The 20,165-nt window shown below is 46.0% G+C and overlaps 1 protein-coding gene across 1 annotated transcript in view; it reads left to right on the forward strand.

Annotated features, from left to right (window-relative positions):
• Positions 1–19,638, forward strand: part of LOC144125529 (hemocytin-like) — a 95,968-nt gene extending 76,330 nt beyond the window's left edge. Inside the window, exons 57-74 of the mRNA XM_077659012.1 lie at positions 1,152–1,360; positions 2,337–2,528; positions 3,237–3,469; positions 3,798–3,999; positions 5,005–5,352; positions 6,273–6,443; positions 7,302–7,327; positions 7,662–7,830; positions 8,040–8,147; positions 12,216–12,416; positions 13,050–13,147; positions 13,521–13,637; positions 14,065–14,283; positions 15,631–15,723; positions 16,394–16,522; positions 16,606–16,660; positions 17,718–17,870; positions 19,314–19,638. Of these exons, the coding sequence (XP_077515138.1) occupies positions 1,152–1,360; positions 2,337–2,528; positions 3,237–3,469; positions 3,798–3,999; positions 5,005–5,352; positions 6,273–6,443; positions 7,302–7,327; positions 7,662–7,830; positions 8,040–8,147; positions 12,216–12,416; positions 13,050–13,147; positions 13,521–13,637; positions 14,065–14,283; positions 15,631–15,723; positions 16,394–16,522; positions 16,606–16,660; positions 17,718–17,870; positions 19,314–19,504 (2,914 nt within the window). The 3' untranslated portion in view covers positions 19,505–19,638. The remainder of the gene's footprint in view (positions 1–1,151; positions 1,361–2,336; positions 2,529–3,236; positions 3,470–3,797; positions 4,000–5,004; positions 5,353–6,272; positions 6,444–7,301; positions 7,328–7,661; positions 7,831–8,039; positions 8,148–12,215; positions 12,417–13,049; positions 13,148–13,520; positions 13,638–14,064; positions 14,284–15,630; positions 15,724–16,393; positions 16,523–16,605; positions 16,661–17,717; positions 17,871–19,313) is intronic.
• The last annotated feature ends 527 nt before the right edge of the window (positions 19,639–20,165 follow it).

Consider the following 20,165-nt stretch of genomic DNA (forward strand, 5'->3'; position numbering starts at 1 on the left):
TTCTAGCCAACGACTGTTCGCGTGCTTGTCGACGTGGTCTTATCGCTAAAGCATGTTTATTTTAGCGCTGAAAGCGATGCATGGTTTATGTCAAGGGAGATTGCAATGGCAGCTGTAATTCATTCGAAGAACATTTGTTGTCGTTCGCGCGAAAGCATATTGACTCATCCATCATCATTTTGGGAAACCTCGTGAAGTGGATACTTTAGCAAGTGACGTTAGTTCAGTTCTGTTCAGCTTTATTTTCAACAGTTCACAATATTGACGGACTCACTGACAAAAAAAAAATAAAATGTAATTTCCACGTCTTCCTAACTGCTTGCTTGCGAGCAGGTATTGACGGTACTGAGAGAGTGCAGCGCCTATGAAGACACACTAGTATGCTAGAATCAAACTGCTGACGTCACACAAAAGCCTGTAGTCAACATTTGATTGGAACGGGCATTAGCACAAAAGCTTTGATTATAAGGAGTGTGAGGGCGTTCCACACATTATGTCCTTGTTTCGCAGCCATGTAAGGCCCGTAATCACAGGTACTTCCTGTGGCAACTATTTGTGACGCCGTGGATAAGTGGCGCGGCAGTATCCGCATTAACATAATCTGTATGAGCTTATTTATCAGCCCGCTCGCCCGGTCACTTCGACTTCGGCGATGCTGCGCCGGACTGAAAGAGCTTAAAACATCAGTGCCTGCTTGGTTTAACAGCACTGACGTATTCAAAGCGTGTTTCAGAGGTGCCTTCAAAGGAGAGCTATTTTTCCACTTGTAACAACTGCATAAGCTAATTCCACGGCACGAAGTGACGACCACAGCCAATGTACGGAAACTTTATTTACGACTCCAGGAAAAGGAGGCATCGCTAAACTTACTCCAGAGCTCCGCACTTGGATTCATAAGCTCACGGCGGGCGCGTCACGGCGAGTAATATGCATCAGTTAGATATGTAGTAGTTAGCTACTTGCCTTTTTCATGAATTTATTTGTCCTTTCTCGCCTTCACAGAGCACGGCGGCTCGTGAGAGCTCCTGTGATAAAATTTTTTTCCGTATTCTTTTCCTTGCGTCTGTCAGAGACCTCAATATGCTGCGGTGATGTGTTAATCTAATTTAACTGAGTCACGTGACCTGCATGCCTTCTTGATTTCACCACAGGTCTCCTCCGCTGTCGCACTGCCTCGAAAACAAGGCCCTGCTGGAGTCGTCCATCAACAGCTGCGCAGACGTGGTGTGCGACTGTTTGGCTTCGGCCGGCGGTGACGACAAAAAGTGCATGTGCAGCGCCATCGAAGGATTCGTGTCCAAATGCAAGACTTCCGTGCGAAGCCAGATCGCATCCGAGTGGAGGCTGTCGTTGGGATGCGGTAAGGCGCTGGTCAAACTCAGGGACATCTCTATTGCAATAGCCCTGGCATGTGTAACACGAGAAAAAAAAGAAAGCCTAACATAGAATCTTATTGCCACCATACAAGCCGACAAATTGTTGCAGCGCCTGCAAATTTGAATTCATTGCGTGTTTCTCGCACCAGCGAGAAAATGACTGTTGAAATAATTCTCTTAATTGGAGGTGCAGAGCTTTTAGATAATACAATAATATTTTTTCTTTTCTGACCATTATTCAGCTTGAAAACGAGTCCGAAGGTAGGAAAGAAGGAAAAAATATTCCGCGTTTTTTTTTTTCCTGCTTGGTCATGTGGACTTCCTTTTAAATTTCGATTCGCTCGTAACTGCGCATCAAACGCGTCTTTTATATGAGTTATGAGGCCGTATTCTATAAGCTGTCCATTTTCCGTTGTCCATTTCGCGTCCAATCCGTCCTCAGTCAGTGGCCACTCAGATATACCCTCGGCTTTCAAGCGTCTGTGGTAAGCGAACCGGTTATTAGGTGGTTTTTAGTCCGGATCTCACCATTGGCTGCACATCACAGCCAATGGCAGCCAGTAGTTGATAGAGCGCTGCGATGCACCTCCCCGTTGGCTGCATATTACATCCAGTTTCAGCGAACGGTAAGGTCCGGTCGCCGACCACTCAACGGCGGGTCGCTTGCTACTGACGCTTGAAAGCCGCGGGTATGTCTGGGTGACCACTGACAGAATACCGAATGTTCGTGAAAATCGATAACAGAAAATGGACAGCTTATAATAACACGGCCACTGGTCTCGAATGAGATTCGCCGCAATTTAACAGTAGTGCAACCGAGACTATAAATGGCATGCCCTCTATAGAGTCGATGAAATTACGTAGGCAAAAACAAGAGCTTATCTCTGTTCCCTGATTACCAATGCGGTTCTGTGTTCGGCATCTGACGTTCGCGCTGGCTGACTTGGCCTCGGTCTGCAGCCCCCGAGTGTCCAGCCGGCATGCAGTGGCGCGAGTGCGGACCATCGAGCGAGTGCGAGCGGACGTGCGACAACGTGCACCGCAGCAAGGCGCCCGACGAGTGCCCCGAGGAGTGCATCTCTGGATGCTTCTGTCCGCTAGGAATGGTGCGCCGGGGAGACGCCTGCGTCCCGCCGCGCATGTGTCACGACTGTGAGTCCCGCCATCTCTGTGCTCCCCATTCCGGGTTGGGGTTACACTCTGCCGTGGTCTGTAGTTCGGTCCTTCCTGGTATAGCTTTTGGGGACTGCTGGATGTATCCCTTCTACCTGATCCTTTCCGAGGAGAGAAATTGTAAAGTATTAAGCGAAATTCCCTAAGGTGTAGCAGGTTTCAAGAAAGGAAGTAATTGCTCTCTTAACTGAGATATGAAATGGAATTATGATGTTGAAGCTAGTGAGCATCGACGTGATTGATCTATCATCTGCTCGACGTTCGAGGATTCCCCTACATACATTGAACACCGTTCCAGCTTCACATTGTTCATCAATTCAGCCTCGCCTTGCCAACTGCTAGTCCCCCTGGTTAGTTTGGTTAGTAGGGCTGCTTATTTGGCGGAGCGTGTTTTTCTTCAACTCCGAAAATTTTTCGTACTTAATCAGACGATAAACATGTGCTGATACCACGTCAGAGCTTTACGGTACTAAGAACTTAATCTAATATGAATTGCACTACATTTTTTTTGGCAAAATTATATAAATCTTATTCCTTCTTTGTTCTGCCTCACAAAAGCATGTCACGTAGTGCGCTTTGGCTGAAAGCGCGTGAACTGATAGCGACTATGAGCGCATAGCAGCTTCAATGCATTCGAAGAACCCGCTGTACACAGCTGTCTTTCTTATTGCTCCCGTGTCCACTCAGGCGTGTGTCGAGGCCACGGAGACCCCAACTACATCAGCTTCGACGGCCGCTCGTTCGAGTTCCAGGGCAACTGCAGCTACGTGCTGGCTCAGCACATCTCGGGAGAGAAGGCGCTCGACTTCCAAGTGGTGGGCGTCAACGTCGAGTGCCCCGAAGAGCCGCGCACCACCTGTACCCAGGGCGTGATCATCAGCTACGGCGACAGTCATGTCAGGATCTCCAAGGGACAGAGGGTACGTGCACAGAAGCTGTTTTTAAATGGTGCATTGGCGAACCTTCAGTTTTATAATAATAATAATAATAATAATAATAATAATAATAATAATAATAATAACAACAACAACAATAGGCTTTCTGGGTATGAGGACACGCCCGCATTTATTCACGGCAGCGCGAAGCATGCAGTAGAGTGGCAAGCTGTCAGCGCCACGAAGACGGCAATCGGCGCGGTCAGTACATCTTCCGTAGCGAAGCTGATGTTGAAGCGCACTTGTCAAACAGATCTAGCAGTCGAAATCAAGGCAGCAGAAAAATGAAGCCAAGCTTCGTATGTGGTTTCAGGTCCAGTTCGACGGCAAGGAACTTCAGCACCGAGACTTCCCGTGGAACCGGCAAGGGTTCAACATTTCTTGGGTACCGGGCCGCACCACTGTCGTCTACGTCCCCGCAATAAACTTGGTGGTGCGTTTCTTCGAACTCAACTACGGATTCAGCATCGAAGTGCCTTCCTTCACCTACTCCAGGAAGATGACGGGGCTCTGCGGTGAGTTGTCCACGATGGGTCTGCGCTCCGGTAAAAGCGATTGTTGTTGCTGTTGTTGGAATTGTTGCTAGAGGTTAAGAACTGAATCACTATGGCCTCCTATATTCGTTTAACAATAAGATTTTGAACGGTGAAACTTCCTAAAGTAAGTCGATAATCGCTTCAACCCAACAAGCAATAAAGTGCGTCAGTGTTTTATGTACTGGCGGGATTAGCCTTACACTGGTCGGTAGGCGATTGCTATGCATGAGTCACGCAACTGAATGAAAGTGTCTCTGCCACAGCCCCATAAGACCAGTGTCATCTAAAAACGTCAAGAGTATGTTTTAACTGCTCGCCGCTCAATACGGGAGCCCCCAAGGCACACTGTAAGAGACGCAGTCCAATGGAACGTTCATCCTTCTGTAAAAGTGCTTCATATTGGCGATTCCAAATCGCAATCAGTGTACAAGAGTTTCGAGTCTTGTAGTTAGATGCAGTGGAACAGTAAGGACAGATTAGAGCTTTTTGTAGTGCATATCGGAACTCCAAAAGTTTGCTTGAAGCCATACATTTGTGCATCCTTCCGTAATTCTCTTATTGAAAAACAAAACATGTACCTTCTCGTAAAAGGCAACTGCTTTCGCAGAACTCCTCAATTCATTGTAGAACGGAAGTACATACATCAGTCGAATCTCGATAAATCAAACTCGAAAGGGACCAAAATATTTTTCGAATAATTTAGAGCTGTTCTTAAGAAGAACCTGATCGGGCTTCTATTAATACACCTGACGTTGACGGGGCCAAAACAATTTGTTCGAAAAGACCGGAAGTTCGAAATAAAGGAGTTTGAATTAACGAGATTTCGCTGTACTACGTTCTCTATTAGGCCATCTCCGTGCGTTGTTTTTTCTTCATACAAGTAAAGGTTGGCCGCCTCTCCATACGTCTTGCGTGGGTAAGCGCTGTGCAGGCTCATAGTTATGCCTTGTTCAAAACTAGTCGCTTCGTTTCGCTCTCCATCAGGCGACTGCGACCTTGACGCCAGCAACGACCTGCAGCACCGCAGCGGGCGCCAGTCGACCGATGTGCGCGACTTCGCCTACAGCTGGCTGGTGGACGGCACCCCGGAGATCTGCCAAGTGCTGCGCTCGTCGAGCCAGCGGCAGGTCCCGCCCGAGCTGTGCCGCTTCCAGGAGAACGCGTGCGAGCTGTACGTGGAGCCCGGTCCATACCAACACGCCTGCCTGAGCGACGCCAGCTACTCGCGTAACCTGAGCGCTTCGGTGTGCCGCTCCAAGCTGCAGTACGCCGAGCACTGCTGCGCCACCTCCGGGGTGTCCGTGCACCGCTGGCTGCAGGACTCCGGATGCGGTAAGCGTGCCGTTCTAGAAGTCCCTCCATTGGCAGCTCGTTTCTCCGGTCGCCTACTGGCCGACTGCCGAAGACGAGTTAGATGGGCAATTCATTCTAAAAATGTGCTTCGGCATAGTAACCCAATGCATGAGAGAGAAGTGTGTCCCGCGGCTGTATATTTATTCCCTATCGCGCCTTTCGTTGCCACGCCGAAGCACTTCTTTAGAACCGATGACAATGATGATTGTCGGAAGCTCATTCGAGGTACGGTTGCGATAGGCCCTTCACTATGGCTATGTGGGAAAGGGAGAAAAAGACAATGAAAGCCGGGCTCCTCGAACGTTGAAATAAAAGGTTGTGCAATAATAAAACCTTCGCGGACCTCTACACTGACGCCAATCTGGACGATCAGTGCAAGTGCTTTTGTCAACTTCTACAAGGAAACCAAGATGTTTCAACTGTTCTGACACCATTAGGACCCACAGATACAACTGACTCATTTCCGCAGGATGTACGAGCTGCCGTTTCAGCTAGTTATTTCTGTAATTTCGCATTTGTCAACTTGTCCCGAAGCGGAAATTCTTATTCGCCGAGATGTTGCACCGATCTGCCTGTGCTTAGCAGCCCACCAAGTAAATAGCCCTCCCGGTTCAAGAATATTGAACACACGCCCGATCATGACAAACCCGTTGTTGAAAGTGTGATAATATTTTCACCTTTTGCTTTGTCGTGTCTGCAGTGTGGCTTTAGATATTGCAAGTGATTATGGAGCACTAAACAAAAGCGCAATTGGCAGTCCGATACAATATAATGTTTCGGCAAGAAATGTTCCGCTCACGCGAAAGCACTCTTCCTTCGCCCCTGTGTATGTTTCGTTCATTTCCTATATTCGTCTCTTTTTATTCATTAACTCATTATGTATTATGCCCCAAATTCAGATTTCAGCTGTCCAAAGAACATGGAACTGCGTTGCGACACTGGCTGCCCGAAAACTTGCGCCAACTACAAGGACCCGGAGAGCGCGTGTCCCGTGATGCCGACTTACTCGTGCTTCTGCAAGCGAGGCTACGTCCTCAAGGACGGCGAATGCGTCGAGACCAAGCACTGCGGTAAGCAAGGAATGAAGAGAAGTGCTCGTCCCGAGTACGCTACGCGTCACTTTCGGAGTTCACTTCGTGCACCACGTGCCTAGATCAGACAAGACTGCATTAACGTAATTTTAAATATCGCAGCATTAGAGCCGTAAGTTAACGAAAAATCCAGCGGAAAGTGGTAGCGTGGACCGCACAATTCATGAACATCCAGAACCACAACGACATGACTACATCAATCGGTTGAAAAAAGGATTGAAAGGAAGCCGCTTTCCTAACGATATGGTTGACAGCATGAACAGCCCTATCCAATGCACGATCAAAGTATTCGGTGAAAGAATAAATTATAGCAGCATTGACATTTTTTATGCTGAAGTGAAACGTTGATTTATATGTGGCATAAAATTCAGTGAACTAAAGATCTCGTCAACACCAAAACTGGTGCCGAAGATCCTTTGAATGATCGAAGAAACAAAGATTATTCTTGGTGCTTAGTGATGATGTTCTTGTCACGCCGCACGTTTGGGTATTAAGCGCTGGGACGTACAGAAAGGCGGAATAATTTGCATAGGTACGAAATCACGATATAACTCTTCGTCGGAAGATTTCCCTAACACAGGCAACAGAAGAAGTAGGCTTTCTTTGCAAGCATGACAATCTATGCATGACGGAATCTGTTTGGGTGCGATTGTATTGCGCGCTGCCATTATATACGAATGTGGTCCCCCTGTTCTATCATGCAAGAAACCTTACTAATTATCCGTAAAATCTGAAGCCATAGACTCTAGACGAAATATTAATTGCACTGTTATTCCGCAGCGTCAATTTATTCTTGTGTGCCTGCTTATTTATGGCTTTTTATTTCATTGCTTTCAGAGGCCTGCGACGACCAGGGGCATTTGGTAAGTCGGCATGTTCGTCTTCAAGCGTTCACCTAATTCTTGATGTTACAGAAAAAAATGTCCCTATGAGCCAAGAGCCAATTTCGGGTTATTCCACCCAAAAAATGTGCTGAAAATGCTTCCTTCCGGTTGTTTATTCACTGCATTCGATCGGAATGTCATGTTTACTGAGTCGTTCTCATAGGTGTTGTATTTACTAACATATTTAAGAGTACTTCTGAGAGCACCTGCTGCACCGAAATTTTCATTTGCAAGGCCTAATTTTTTTCTTTCTAAGCTAGGACATTAAGCTAGAATCCACAATTCCTATCGCTTTCTTCCTCATTCCCCGAAGGTTGGCGACACGTGGAAAGTGAGCCCCTGCGAGACGTGCGGTTGCGGAGAAAACCTCAAGATTCGCTGCACGAGCATCATCTGTCCACCTCCGCCCGTCTGCAGGGATGACGAAAAGCTGCACCAACTTCCCAAGCAGAACGATACCTGCTGCGAGGCCTATCTCTGTGGTAAAGCTCCTCGTCACTGCAGTTTATTCGCATGACATATGTCACGATATTCGCATGCCATATTTCACCCAGTTCTCATTTGCAAAAGTATACAATCATTAAGGTCGCTTTGTCTTCCGATTTGAACTTCGTCTCGTGTGCAGATGTATTTACAAAACTTCGCGCGCAGGCGCTGTGACAAGCCCATCATTCCTTTTTTGTTCTGTCAGATGCCAACTTGGTATCTTCATGTAAGTCGCCCGAGCCTGTCCACTGTCCGCCAGGCTCCATAACCAGGATTAAGACCAACAGCGAAGGATGCCCCACACATGTCTGCGGTGAGTCTTCAACTTTACGTTCTGGTCGTGAGCCCGAGTCTGAAGTGTTAATCTTAGCGCTTGTTGCCACTTCCGAGTAGGCAGGATAGGCTAGGCTCATTTGCTTCAATTTTGTTGCTCTTAAATGCATCGTGTCATTCGTTAATTTATTACACCAACTCGTTATGTTACAGCAATAGCTGTTAGTGCTACGTTCTCTGGAAGTGGATGGTTAGGCGTTACATCATGCAAGCTGTGCCGAAGCACGGTCGCCACAAATCAGATGTGCGAAGCCGCCGCTATGAGTGCGCTACAGTCGGACAGCCGAAAGAAGACCAACGCTGTTAGGAGCGCCAGTGTCGCACATTCAGTAAAGAGACGTCACGGACAGTTATATATGGTGCGGCGTTGCATGGGTTGCACCCGAGATAGGAACCGCGCGAATCCTAAACTACGCGCCGCGGGGAATGAGTGGAAATGGTAAGAACAAACGACGGATGACAATGCCTTTGCTGTTGCTAAATTCTTCGATTACGCAGAAAACGTAAATGTTTCAATTTTTGACTCTCCTTCAGGAAGTTTTGTATCAACCTAGATAACCTAATCGCCCCACAGCAGCTGTGTCTTTAGATGACATTATTGCAAAGGAGGGCTCCTAAAAATAATTCCCTCTTCGTTGAAACAAAACAAACAAAAACTCGCCATTGTTTCTTGACCATTTGTTTTAAAATTCGTTGCCTGGTTAGAATATTCTTTATCACGAGGTACTTCGACTATATTTAGCAACCAGTCTTTCTCATGAACTGAAATTGTGCCGTTATATCTATACCAGCTGTTTGAGAGCAAACTTTAGGTAATTTTCTAAAATACGACTTTTCAGGTAAAAATATGGCTTTTATGGCATAGTATTACAAGTGTTGGCGGGCATAAGAAAAATGGTGAATCGTCTCAAGTAGTAAGCTTGTTACCTATACTTTAATAATTCACTTTTGTAACTATTACAGTTAGGCGCCTATGTACAATTACAGATTTGTAGCCGATCCTTAGTAATATAGCTACATCAGTTTTTAGAATTTCGAAAGCCGATTACCCATGACGCTGTCGCTCGACAACATTTGGCTTTTTCGGCTAGTTACGTGTACTGGAGAGGTTGCTTTGCCTGCATGCTTTTCGAAAGTGCATGTATTTTGGTACGATGCAGCCAAAATCTGATGGGCCTCAGCGGCGAGAATAATCGCGTATTCTAAATTCTGAAAATTGATGTGGCTATTACTAGCGATCGACTACAAATCTTTAATTGCAACCAACTGCCTGCGATAGCTAAAATTAATCATAAGAAATCAGTTAACCAGTTGACTACTTAAGACGATCCGCCTGTTTTTAGTGTCCACGAACACTACTAATACCATGCCACAAAAGCTATATTTTTACCTCAAAAATCTTGTTTTCGAAAATTAACTAAAGCCTTCCCTGAAACACCTGGTATATATATTTTTTTTTAACCAAGGGAACGGAGCAGCGCAAAAACATGCAATCACACAAGAAGGACAGTACACGACACAGCGCTCCTGTCGTGTACTGTCCTTCTTGTGTGATTGCATGTTTTTGCGCTGCTCCGTTCCCTTGGTTAAAAAATGTACCAACTAGCCCAAAAAGAAGTTTTACTGAAATATTTTTTTTGTTCCTCTTTGAAAGCGTGCTTCACTGCAGGCTACACATTATTGTGGCAAAGCTTAACTTGCTCATGCCATGGACTTTTTAATTTCCTCTCGATTCCATGAAATTTTAAAATTCAGCCCCACTTGTAACTAAAGAAGAATCAGCAAATAAACATTGGCACTAAAGTGAAATGTTTAAAATATGAAGCCAATGCTGGAGATCTTGGCAGCGACTAGACTCCCGAGTATTAAGTATCTCGGGCTCAACTCTAAATCTGCTATTTCAACAAGAACGAGGCAGCGAGCCCATTTAGATCAAATTAGTGACGTATAGTAAAAAAAATTGGGAGCGGTTTAACGTACTTAACCAGGGTATAGACGTGCGAAAGCAGGTGTCCATTCCTCAATTGGAGGAGCACTTAGTGCGGCCTTAAGGGTATGACGTGATATCTTTAGTGGGTTAATGCCGATATGTGGAGAATTGGTCATCCTCTATCTTAACATTCGTAGATGGTGGCGAGTCCTCATATACCACTACCAGCGCCGTGGCGCAGCGGATAAGAGATACGCCACTGCACTGGCAGGCGGCTGTTGCTGTATCACAGCCACCCAGGGATTGTGCGGACCATGTTGCTCTTCTCGAGCAACCTCTTGCGCCTTACCCGAGTAACTCGGGTAAGCTTGGGAAGTAACTCGAGTTGCTAGGCAACAGCACAAGATCGTACGGCGACAAGACTCTTGGTCAGGGAAGGCGAGCACACGAGTCCTCTCGCACTAATAAATTGTACAGTAGCCAGTGATGCAAGGTGTTTAAATTTGTTCACTCGTTCTTTAATGAACGTCATAAAAAAATTTTAAATTCCGCAATTTGAAAACCAGTTTTTCAATTCTGGAGCTCAGCAGTAACAAAGGTATCAAAATTGTCTTCGTAGCACCCTAAGAGCACCGGAACATTGGAAGAGCATTGTCAGAAAAATGTAACCTTGAGTACTAGTCAGTGTTTTGTCCATGTATTATGGTGATTATGGTTAAGGCTTTTGCAAAACTCTATTAGCCAGCGTAAGGTTTCCACGCAGTTTAAGATATTGTTCCTATTTTGTCCGTTTTAAAGCCTCTAATTACTGTAGAATGAAAAGTATTGATATCTGTTTCCGTTACTCATCGATACATTGATGTCAAAATATAGTTTCAAAGTATCATTTTTTTTCAAGCTCACATTACAAAACGATTCACTAAAAACGCTTGTGACCAGCCACACGATTCTGACATTTTTGCCTATATCCAACAAATTTGATTACAGCTTCTGCATCGCCTATCCAATTAGGCTGATTTTGCTACTTAAATATATTTAAAGGCAACAAAGCTGAGTAATAAATATTGAAATAATTTTCAATTTTCTGTAACTTTATGTTAAAAAGTAGTTGTAAACTGCTATCCATCCATCAAAGAAAAATCACCTAATGCTGCTGCGATCTCGTCAGTATATCAAGTGCAAGTGGCACTGTTATTATCGCGTTCTGATTTTTCGATTGCCATTGAACGATGCTATTCTGTTGCATCACTTCTCATAGCCGATATGCTTTAGTTTGTGTTGTTGAAAAGAAAGGTTCACCACTGTGTTGCTCAATGCCTACTACCTAGCACAACTGCGCATAGCAATGAGAACATTTTAATACGGTATCATTAAAGGTACACATGAAGAATAGCTGTTATTGTAAACTAGTCCTGCTTGTATACATTTCCATGAGGTACATGCACATGCCAAAGCGCCTGCTCTCCGTCTGCTGCAAACAGGTGCAGAAAGCTCGCGATACCGGCGACATCGCTTCCATTGTGCTCGCTCAAACAGCACAGAACAGACCAGCCAGCAAATTGTAAAGGTTTGCACAAGAACAGCAATCCTGTGAGGACTACTTTTGTGCGTAAATTGCCGACAAGAAGCACAATGTTACGCCGGTAATAGCGTACATATTATAGAATTTAAACCCGAGTTTCATGGCTGGAAATCAATATTCCAACTAGAGGCCGCACCCAAGATGCCGAAATTGCCCTGGCCTACTACTGATGTCGTCTCTGCGGTTTTTGCACTCCGTGTGTTTAGCCTTATTAGAACCCGACAGTATCTTAAGGCTGAAAGGAGTTCAGATGGCCTTAAGGAGATAGTCTTGCATGTGTACATGGATGCATAACATGAACGCATAACGCATTACAAAATAGCACTGACGATCTGTCAGTGGGAGAAGCGGATCTGAAACGGTATCGGATGAAGTGCTTTGGAATGCCAGCAATAATGTGTTTGTGCTAGGGGCCCGATATTTTGAAAATGACAGTCTATAAGATTAAAATGAGTTACGGGCTGCAGTTTGGTTTTGATATGTACGTAAGACGCGTGTGTGCCTGAATGACACACAATCACTTCCTCACTACGCAGAGTGCGACCCCAAGATGTGTCCACCGCTAGAGTGGCCTGCGAACCTCGACCCGGGCCTTGAAGCGTTCGTCGACCAGAAGGGCTGCTGCAGCAGGGTGTCCGTGCGCTGCAACGTAAACAAGTGCCCTGAGATACCCACGTGCCCGGCAGAGACCGAGCTGGAGCAGGCGCCAGGAGAATGCTGCACCCTGTACAAGTGTGGTGCGTTGCACATGGCTCTCTATAACGCTTGCTCTTTCCCAAACTGGTTATGAAGGAAATGTGAGAAAGATCGTGTTTTGTTAATCTGAAGAAGATGCATCAACAGTTGTTCTAGTTGTGCTCTGCAACCAGTATCGAATTACAGTTCTCTGTGTGAGTATGCATGATTTTAGATTCATCTGAATTTGCTTGAATTCCCTCCGTCCTGTAATCTGCGGCTTTAGTCTAAAAATGGGCTGCTGACCAGCGCCGGATTTGAGCGAGACATTTTTTCGTGTACAGTAATTGTCGACCGATCAATCGGTACGTGATAAATTCTGCCTCTATGTCAGAACAAGGATGCTTCAATGCAGCCCTTCCTCAGCTGCAAAGGTCTTTTTTCTTGTTTTGCAACTTGTTTTGAGAGCTATCTGGCTTTTGAATGCTCTTAGATTGCAGCGTCTTCAGCTCGTTCTTAAAGTCTAAATATAATGAGTGCGCTGTGCATTGACTTGTGCAGTTAAAATGTCACAGATGTGGACAGTGCGCTGCGCCATTTGCACGAATGACTGCAATAAGTAGTTGACTGCAATGTTTTGTATAGAAGATATAATTAAGCTTATACTGTCAATCCCACCATTACTTTCTTTTCAGCGCCCAAGAATAAGTGCGCTTACATTCATCGGTACAAGGTAGTGAACGACATGCAAGTTAAACTGCAGCCCGGCCAACTCTACCAGAAGATGTATCCGGTGAGTAGTTGTCAGCCAATGTGTCTACCGCCATACTCATTAGAAGACATGTTGTATATTGTCACGTGCAAATAGCTTTTTTTTATTGAACAGACTGAATTTATGTATGTGCGTAGTGTTTTTTAACATAAACGTAAATACCAGTTTTGATCTCGGTAAATACCACACCTCACACAGGTTTAAAGTGTGCAGATTAATGAGCATCTTCATAACTGCTCCAGCTGATGTTTTCATGTTTGGACAGTGTTATCAGGGATCTTGTTCCTGTAATCACTGCTAAATGATGTTCCTATGCAAACTTCTCTAATTATATGACTAACTATACTACCCGTGGTTGATTAGTAGCATCCTTTATTTCATCGCTTATGGTCAGGTGGGCTCTAGTTGGACAGACGGACTTTGCACCAACTGCACATGCAGCAAGAACTTCAACCAGTACCAGTACAGCTGCAGAGTCGAGGTGTGCCCTGGCCAGCAGAAGGACAGTGAGGTTAGCAAACCTTCCTTGCTTCTTGCGTGGTGTCTCCCTCACGTACATAGGAGAGATGGTGGCGACTGTCGTCATTCATGACACTACTGCCATTGGTTATAAGAGTCTGTGAAATTCTTGCTGATAACATCTTCGTTTGTGTTTCGAAAAAGCGAGTAAAATTTTCCACTACATACTTCAATCTTCTTTTTTTTTAACAAATAATTTCAAAGCCTACATTACACTGCCTAAAAAATGTAGAACTAAGAGATGTAAAATTTTGTGTCATGTTCCTCCTTTAATTGCACTGCATCAGCTACTCACTTTAAAGCCGGCAAAAGCCAGTTCGCTTTTACGTGATTAAGCTTATTGATTTGCTGCATCGAAGACGTCACTGATTCGCCCGTGGCAAGCGCACTTACGAGTAGTCTCTTCGTGATTCCCACAGGACTACGAGTACGCGGTGGAGCCGCAAAGCTCCGCTGCATGCTGCCCGGCGCAGCGTCGCACCGCTTGCAAGGGCAATGGCCAGACGTACTACGTGGGCTCCGAGTGGCGCCAGCCAGAGGACGGCAAGTGCCGCTCGTACCGTTGCGAGGAATCACCAACCACGGGCGAGGCCCTCAAGGTTGTGCTCACGCAGATCTGCAACAAGACCTGCCATCCGGTGCGCCAGACCTTTCTTTCTAGACTCACAGCGGGCACTCCTTTTTACAGCGGACACCCCTGTCCATTTATGTGCTGAATAGGACTGGACGAAACACTCATTTTACAGTTGGTCATTTGCAGTCAATTTTCTGTGTGTTAAAAAAAAAGATTATATTCGGCGCAGGTGTTATGTCCTGTCGGGATATGTTGCGCAACATAATTCCCCCCTGTCCCGGACATGCGTGGGGGCATTATACCGCGGCGTCTGCTCGCGTTATTAACATAATTTTTATTTTCAGCGATATATATCTGACTCCGAAAGCGAATCGCAGCGTGATTAGGGACGGGATAAGTTTGAATGCTCAAATACTCGTTTCAAAAACTATTGAAAGAAGTGACCCTAGCCGGATGTCAAGAACATCGAAGTCAGGATTGCTGCATTTCAAGATAAAGCAAGAGCAACGAAAACGATCAACAAGGCAACAACAGTCAATTTTACGCAACCCCTGGTTGCAGCCAGTCATACTGAAGACCTCGAAATTCTTTAACACCAATGTAGCTGGCTGGTTCTTGCTTGAACAATACACAGATTTAGCACAGCGGATGAAAATGAAAATTAGTTTTCGGGGAAAGGAAATGGCGCAGTATCTGTCTCACATATCAGCCAACCCCTGAACTGCCCTGTAAGGGAAGGGATAAAGGAGGGAGTGAAAGAACTAAGGAAGAAAAAGGAGGGGGGGGGGGGGGGGACACGTGGCCCCTTGGACAATTGAAGGAAAGGACGCCTGTCTCACATATCTCCGTGGACACCGGAACCAGCTGTAAAGGAAGGAAAATGAAATGAAAATTGGTTTTAAGGGAAGGAAATGACGCCCTTTCACAATTCTCCTGGACACATGTACTGGGCCTACTGCGCCTTAAGAGAAGGGAAACCCCTTCCCTTACGACTGGTTCAGTTGTCCACCATGATGCACCATTTTTCACTCACGGCCAGAGACGCAGACGACGACACCGGCTTTTCTGCGACACGAGTTGGACACGAGTTGCTTAACGCTGTCGCGTTAAAAAGCAAACGAGAAGTCGCAGCCGTCAACGCCGGCCATCATTGTTGCGACTAGTGAAAAAGCCGGGAGAGCGGCAACTGTTCTCCCGAGCGTACTTGTGAAAGCGTCCACTAGGCGGCTTTCAGTGGCGCCTGTACAGGCGGTACATGCGGAGGATAATAAGTACATAGCAGTTAATGTCTATTTTACGTTCATGTAAAGGGAACAATGCAGACCCAAAAACACAAATGCATTTTGAAATGAAATGCGCAGTTTTTACGAGTAAACAAAGGAAAACTGTCTCATTTTTTTTTTCTTTTCAGAGCGAAAGATTTGTGGAACCCACACCGGGCTCTGGCGACTGCTGTGGTCACTGTGTGCGTGAGTTCTGCGAGGAGAACGGAAAACTGTACCCGGTGAGTGCTCGAAGAGAGGCCATCGATTAGTATCGAACGATACACAGGTGCTATTGTGTTATTCTAGTGTGCACTGAGCTTTTTTTTTTTACTTCTTCCAAACATGCGGCGAGGTATAAATTCTAGACTGGGTCGTTCGCAGTGAAAATCTTATTTTTCTTACAACCGTTTCAGCAGCCAGCATACGACATCTTATTTTGCAATAAAGGCTCCATTGCGGGGTCAGTGACGAATGCCAGGCTGCAAACCTTAAGCATCATGACGTTAGAGCAACTAATTTTCTAAGTAGATAAAAAGACGAAAACAATATTAACAGGCCCCGCATAATCAGAAGCAGCGAATTTAACATTATGCACTCACAGCGGAGAAAATCCTTGCCAACGTAGCGCTCGCTTGCAGTTTCTTCCAACTTCAAACTGACGACGGGAGGGTTTGTCTACAGTGACTACAATAGTCCGTAATAAGTGAAACTTGCAGCAAATGGAGGCTTTATTGTCGATGTCACGAACAAGCATACGCGAGACACCACCAACACCGATTCTCCAGCGAGTGCCGAGACAGAATCATTCTGCCCTCGCAGTTTTTTTTTCTTTCTGTTCCTACTTTTGATGCACACGTGCCGTGCCTGACAACCGTACCAGCCGTTCCCTCTCGTTTTCGTGTCATTCAGGTTGGAGAGGAGTGGGTATCAACCCTCAGGCCCTGCTTCAAAGTTCAGTGTGTACGCAATAACGTCGGTGTGGTGGAGACCATGTACACGCTCCAGCCGTGTCCAGAGCTACCAACCAACTGTCCCAAGGTGACGTAATAAAAATGCCCGTAGCGCAAAGGCGATTTTTTTCGCGATAAATTTCTGACCTGTTGGTACCTCTCTGTTTTCAGAACAATATCGTACGCGACAAGACTGGATGTTGCCAAATGTGCAAAAGCATCCCAGGTAAGAGCTCATTCTCTATCTGTGAGTGTCCTTGCTGTGTCTCAAGTGCGAGAAGAAACCTTTTTGAACAAGCCCAGCAATTGCTTATCACACGGCGGCACTCATCACCCATATGCATAACCCTCCGGACACCTCTCCCCTAATGCTACCTGGAGCCCCGTAGTGTCGACCCCCAATTAACTGTAACGAAGACCATACTTAATGATAAATTACGCAAGCGTTTAGAACCTGTTTTCATTTGGAAAGTCATGGTTGACTGCCGTGGTACGTGCTTGCTCTGTGCAGCATATAGAAGACATTATTGGTCTGTTTAGGTTCAGGGAGATTTTTTTTCCTACATCTGAATTGCAGCAAATCATTCTTTTAAATATTTAGTTGCAGTTTGTTGTCTAGCTCCATTATAAGGTTCGTGTGGAGTAAAAAGTTTTCACTGCTAAATTTTCACGGAAAACCCGAATCATGAACATCCCGTGCGGCTACATGGTGAACGAAACTTGACTAATTGCTTGTCCAAAATTCAGCGCACGTCACAACTTCAGACAGGAAGTGAATATGTGTTGTGAAATGGTTTTATTTTTAGTAAGAACTAACAAGCAGTCACTGTTTTCTTGAAGAGGGAACAATAGCAAGCCATCTCATGTAACATGGTTTGATATTATGGAATTTAACGTCCCAAAACGACTTTGGCTACGAGGGGCGCTGTAGCGGATGGCTCCAGATAATTTCGACCACCTGGCGTTCTTTAATGTGCACCGACATCGCACAGTACACGGGTCTCTAGCATGTCGCCTCCATGGAAATGCGACCGTCGCGACCGATATCGAACCCGCATCTTTTGGGTCAGCAGCCAAGTGCCATAACCACTGAGCCACCGCGGCGGCTTGTATCTGATGTAAGAGATACGCTGTAGTGGATTGCGAGCGGCATGTGATCAAATAGAAATAAGAACGTGCCCGTGAGTCTGACAAAAAACTCAATTCTTCAGTTACATTGCTCGCGCGTCCACCACTGCCATGCATTTAAGTTGGAGCTCGTGGGCGCCCTTTTTCCTATTCAGGTCCCTGCGCACCCCACACTCTGGAGAGTTCTCGGACTCTGCAGTACTTCACCTTGTACGACAATGTGCGCGGCATGTGCTCCAACACCGAGCCCATACTTGACCTTGCGGAATGCAGGGGAAACTGTACATCGAGGACCATCTTCGATGCAGGTAAGAAGCGCCTACAGACATTTGCTGACGCGTCTTCTGAACCACCCACTTCCCATTTAAACAGGGCCAATCGGGACTAGCCGAACACGATTGGAACCACCAGGAAGCCATTTGGTAACATTTAGAAACAACTGGATTCTAGTTGGCTCCAATTGTTTCTTCGCCAGTTCTAAACGGCCTTTCTTGACTAAATTCTAGCGTGAGTTGCCGTCTCCTGCAATAATTTGATGTCATACTCAACTTAAGGAGACAACTTCAGTTGCCTTTCTTCCCAGACAGGCCGTGTCGCTTCAGCAGGCGTTCGTTCTACATGGTTCATTCGCACTGATCCAAAGCGCGAAATATATTAACAGAGAGGCTGAGTACACAAAGCCCGCGTTAGTGATTTCTCTGTCAATGTCTTTCGCTTCTTCACGTCAGTAGATGTGACAGCGAGCGCTTTTTTCATTTGTTTAGGTTTACTTTCGCTGTTAGCTAAGAGCAAGAGAGTCTGGGCACCACTAGAAACAATGAAGAAAGCGTCAAAGTTGACTTCTACATTTCTCTAGCGGTGACGAACAGGAGATCCACAAACTGGTAACGGGGCATAGTATTCGGTGGCAATATACCGTCATCCTTAAAAAAAAAACAGTACGTTTTCAAGTCAGCTGCCTCAAAGGAAACAAAAAGTGAAGAAACAAGGAACCTACTAATATAAGTGCTTTCTTATTATGCTTTCTTTTCTCGTTGCCGCCACTGTTTCTCTTTTGGTTTCAAGTACATCTTGTCAAATTGGCTTCTTGTAAAAGTATGTCCGCATTAAAATGAAATGGTCTTAATACGGTTACACTTTCTTGAATTAGCATTTTCGTCTGGGCTATAGTTGCTTCATTGGTATCAGCAGATTAATCCAGAGCGAAGGAGCGTTGCGTTCAAGTGATTTACGCCGGACTTGGTCTCATAGCGTGCAGTCTGGCTCCAAAAGCTGAGCCAAATTTATTTGCGGGCGTACACCAATGCATGCAATTTGCCCGAAAGAGAGTTTTAGCACGACGCAATGAGCCAGGTACAGCTTTTCTCAAAAGTAAACAGTCCAAGAGGTTTGCTTCCGGGCGACCTAATGGTGCTCTTGTGGTATCCGTGGAAGTCGCTTTTGGAGGTTTGACGACGGGAGCTCCTCACACCTTCAGCAGATTTGGAACACTGCCGATACACAGCAGCATGAGCCAGAAGCAAACTCCTTGGGGTGTATACCTTTGACAATGGCTGTACGTACCCACCTTACCCATCGAGGCCATCTGCGCATGCGCCGTTGGCGGCTGGCCATAGCGATATACGGTAACGCTATGCTAAAGCTCACCAAAAAGAGTTATGTACTCTACACACCGCCCTTAATAATTAAGCGTGGCTCCTGAACCGCGCGCTCATGCTCGCGGTGTTTTGTGCCACGCCGTTTTTGTGCAGAGACGAACAACTTCACGAGCAAATGCAACTGCTGCACCATAAAAAAGTCGAGGCCGGCCAAGGTGTCGCTGAGCTGCGAAAATGGGCAGCGCATCCAGAAGGACTACCAGAACCCGATCGAGTGCAGTTGCAGCTTGTGTGGCGGAGATAAAGCCAGCTCTCCCGATCTCGCGGTACCCATACCCCTCTGAGGGGACGCGCGAGCGTGAGTACATCTGGGCCATCACCAGTACGTCATCATTACAGCAAACATTAAGTAACAGGAGCTCTGTCATCGATACATTGTTCGAGAACGCTCATGTCAATAAAGTCGAGTTTCACATTAGGTACGTAAAACTCGTTTTCCTTCATTGGTGAGGCCAGCAGCGGACCGCATGTACACGAACTGGGAGGTAAGGTGTCAGGGCAGGCCATCGCGCTTCCCTATCGCGCCGTCGCCAGTGTTCGATAAACCGTATTTTTTTTAAAACATGATCTTTAGTATCGCGCTCACTTTCTCTATACGGGCATTACCAAACAACATATTTGAATGTTTTACAGTGCTGTTGGGTACGCTTCCCAGCGTTCGCGGCCAGTTTTCCATAGTTCGTAATGTGTAACCAAAGAATTAGTGGCGCTACCCAGGCGGCGGCAATCGATGCCTTCATTCGCACGAAGGAGCAAGAAAATGCGTCGGTTGAGGGTGCCGCAACAAAAAGTACGCGGCCGCAAATCGAATATTTGCGCGATACCTCAGGTTTGTGCTGTTTCTTAATGCATACCGTGCTACTCCTCTCGATTGGGATTTAGGCATCACAGAAACATGCTGCGCTGTGGGACGACGCCGGCATCTAGGGAGTCGAGCTCGTTCGG

The sequence above is a fragment of the Amblyomma americanum genome, chromosome 3 (assembly GCF_052857255.1).
Source record: "Amblyomma americanum isolate KBUSLIRL-KWMA chromosome 3, ASM5285725v1, whole genome shotgun sequence".
NCBI classification, from domain to species: Eukaryota; Metazoa; Arthropoda; class Arachnida; order Ixodida; family Ixodidae; genus Amblyomma; species Amblyomma americanum.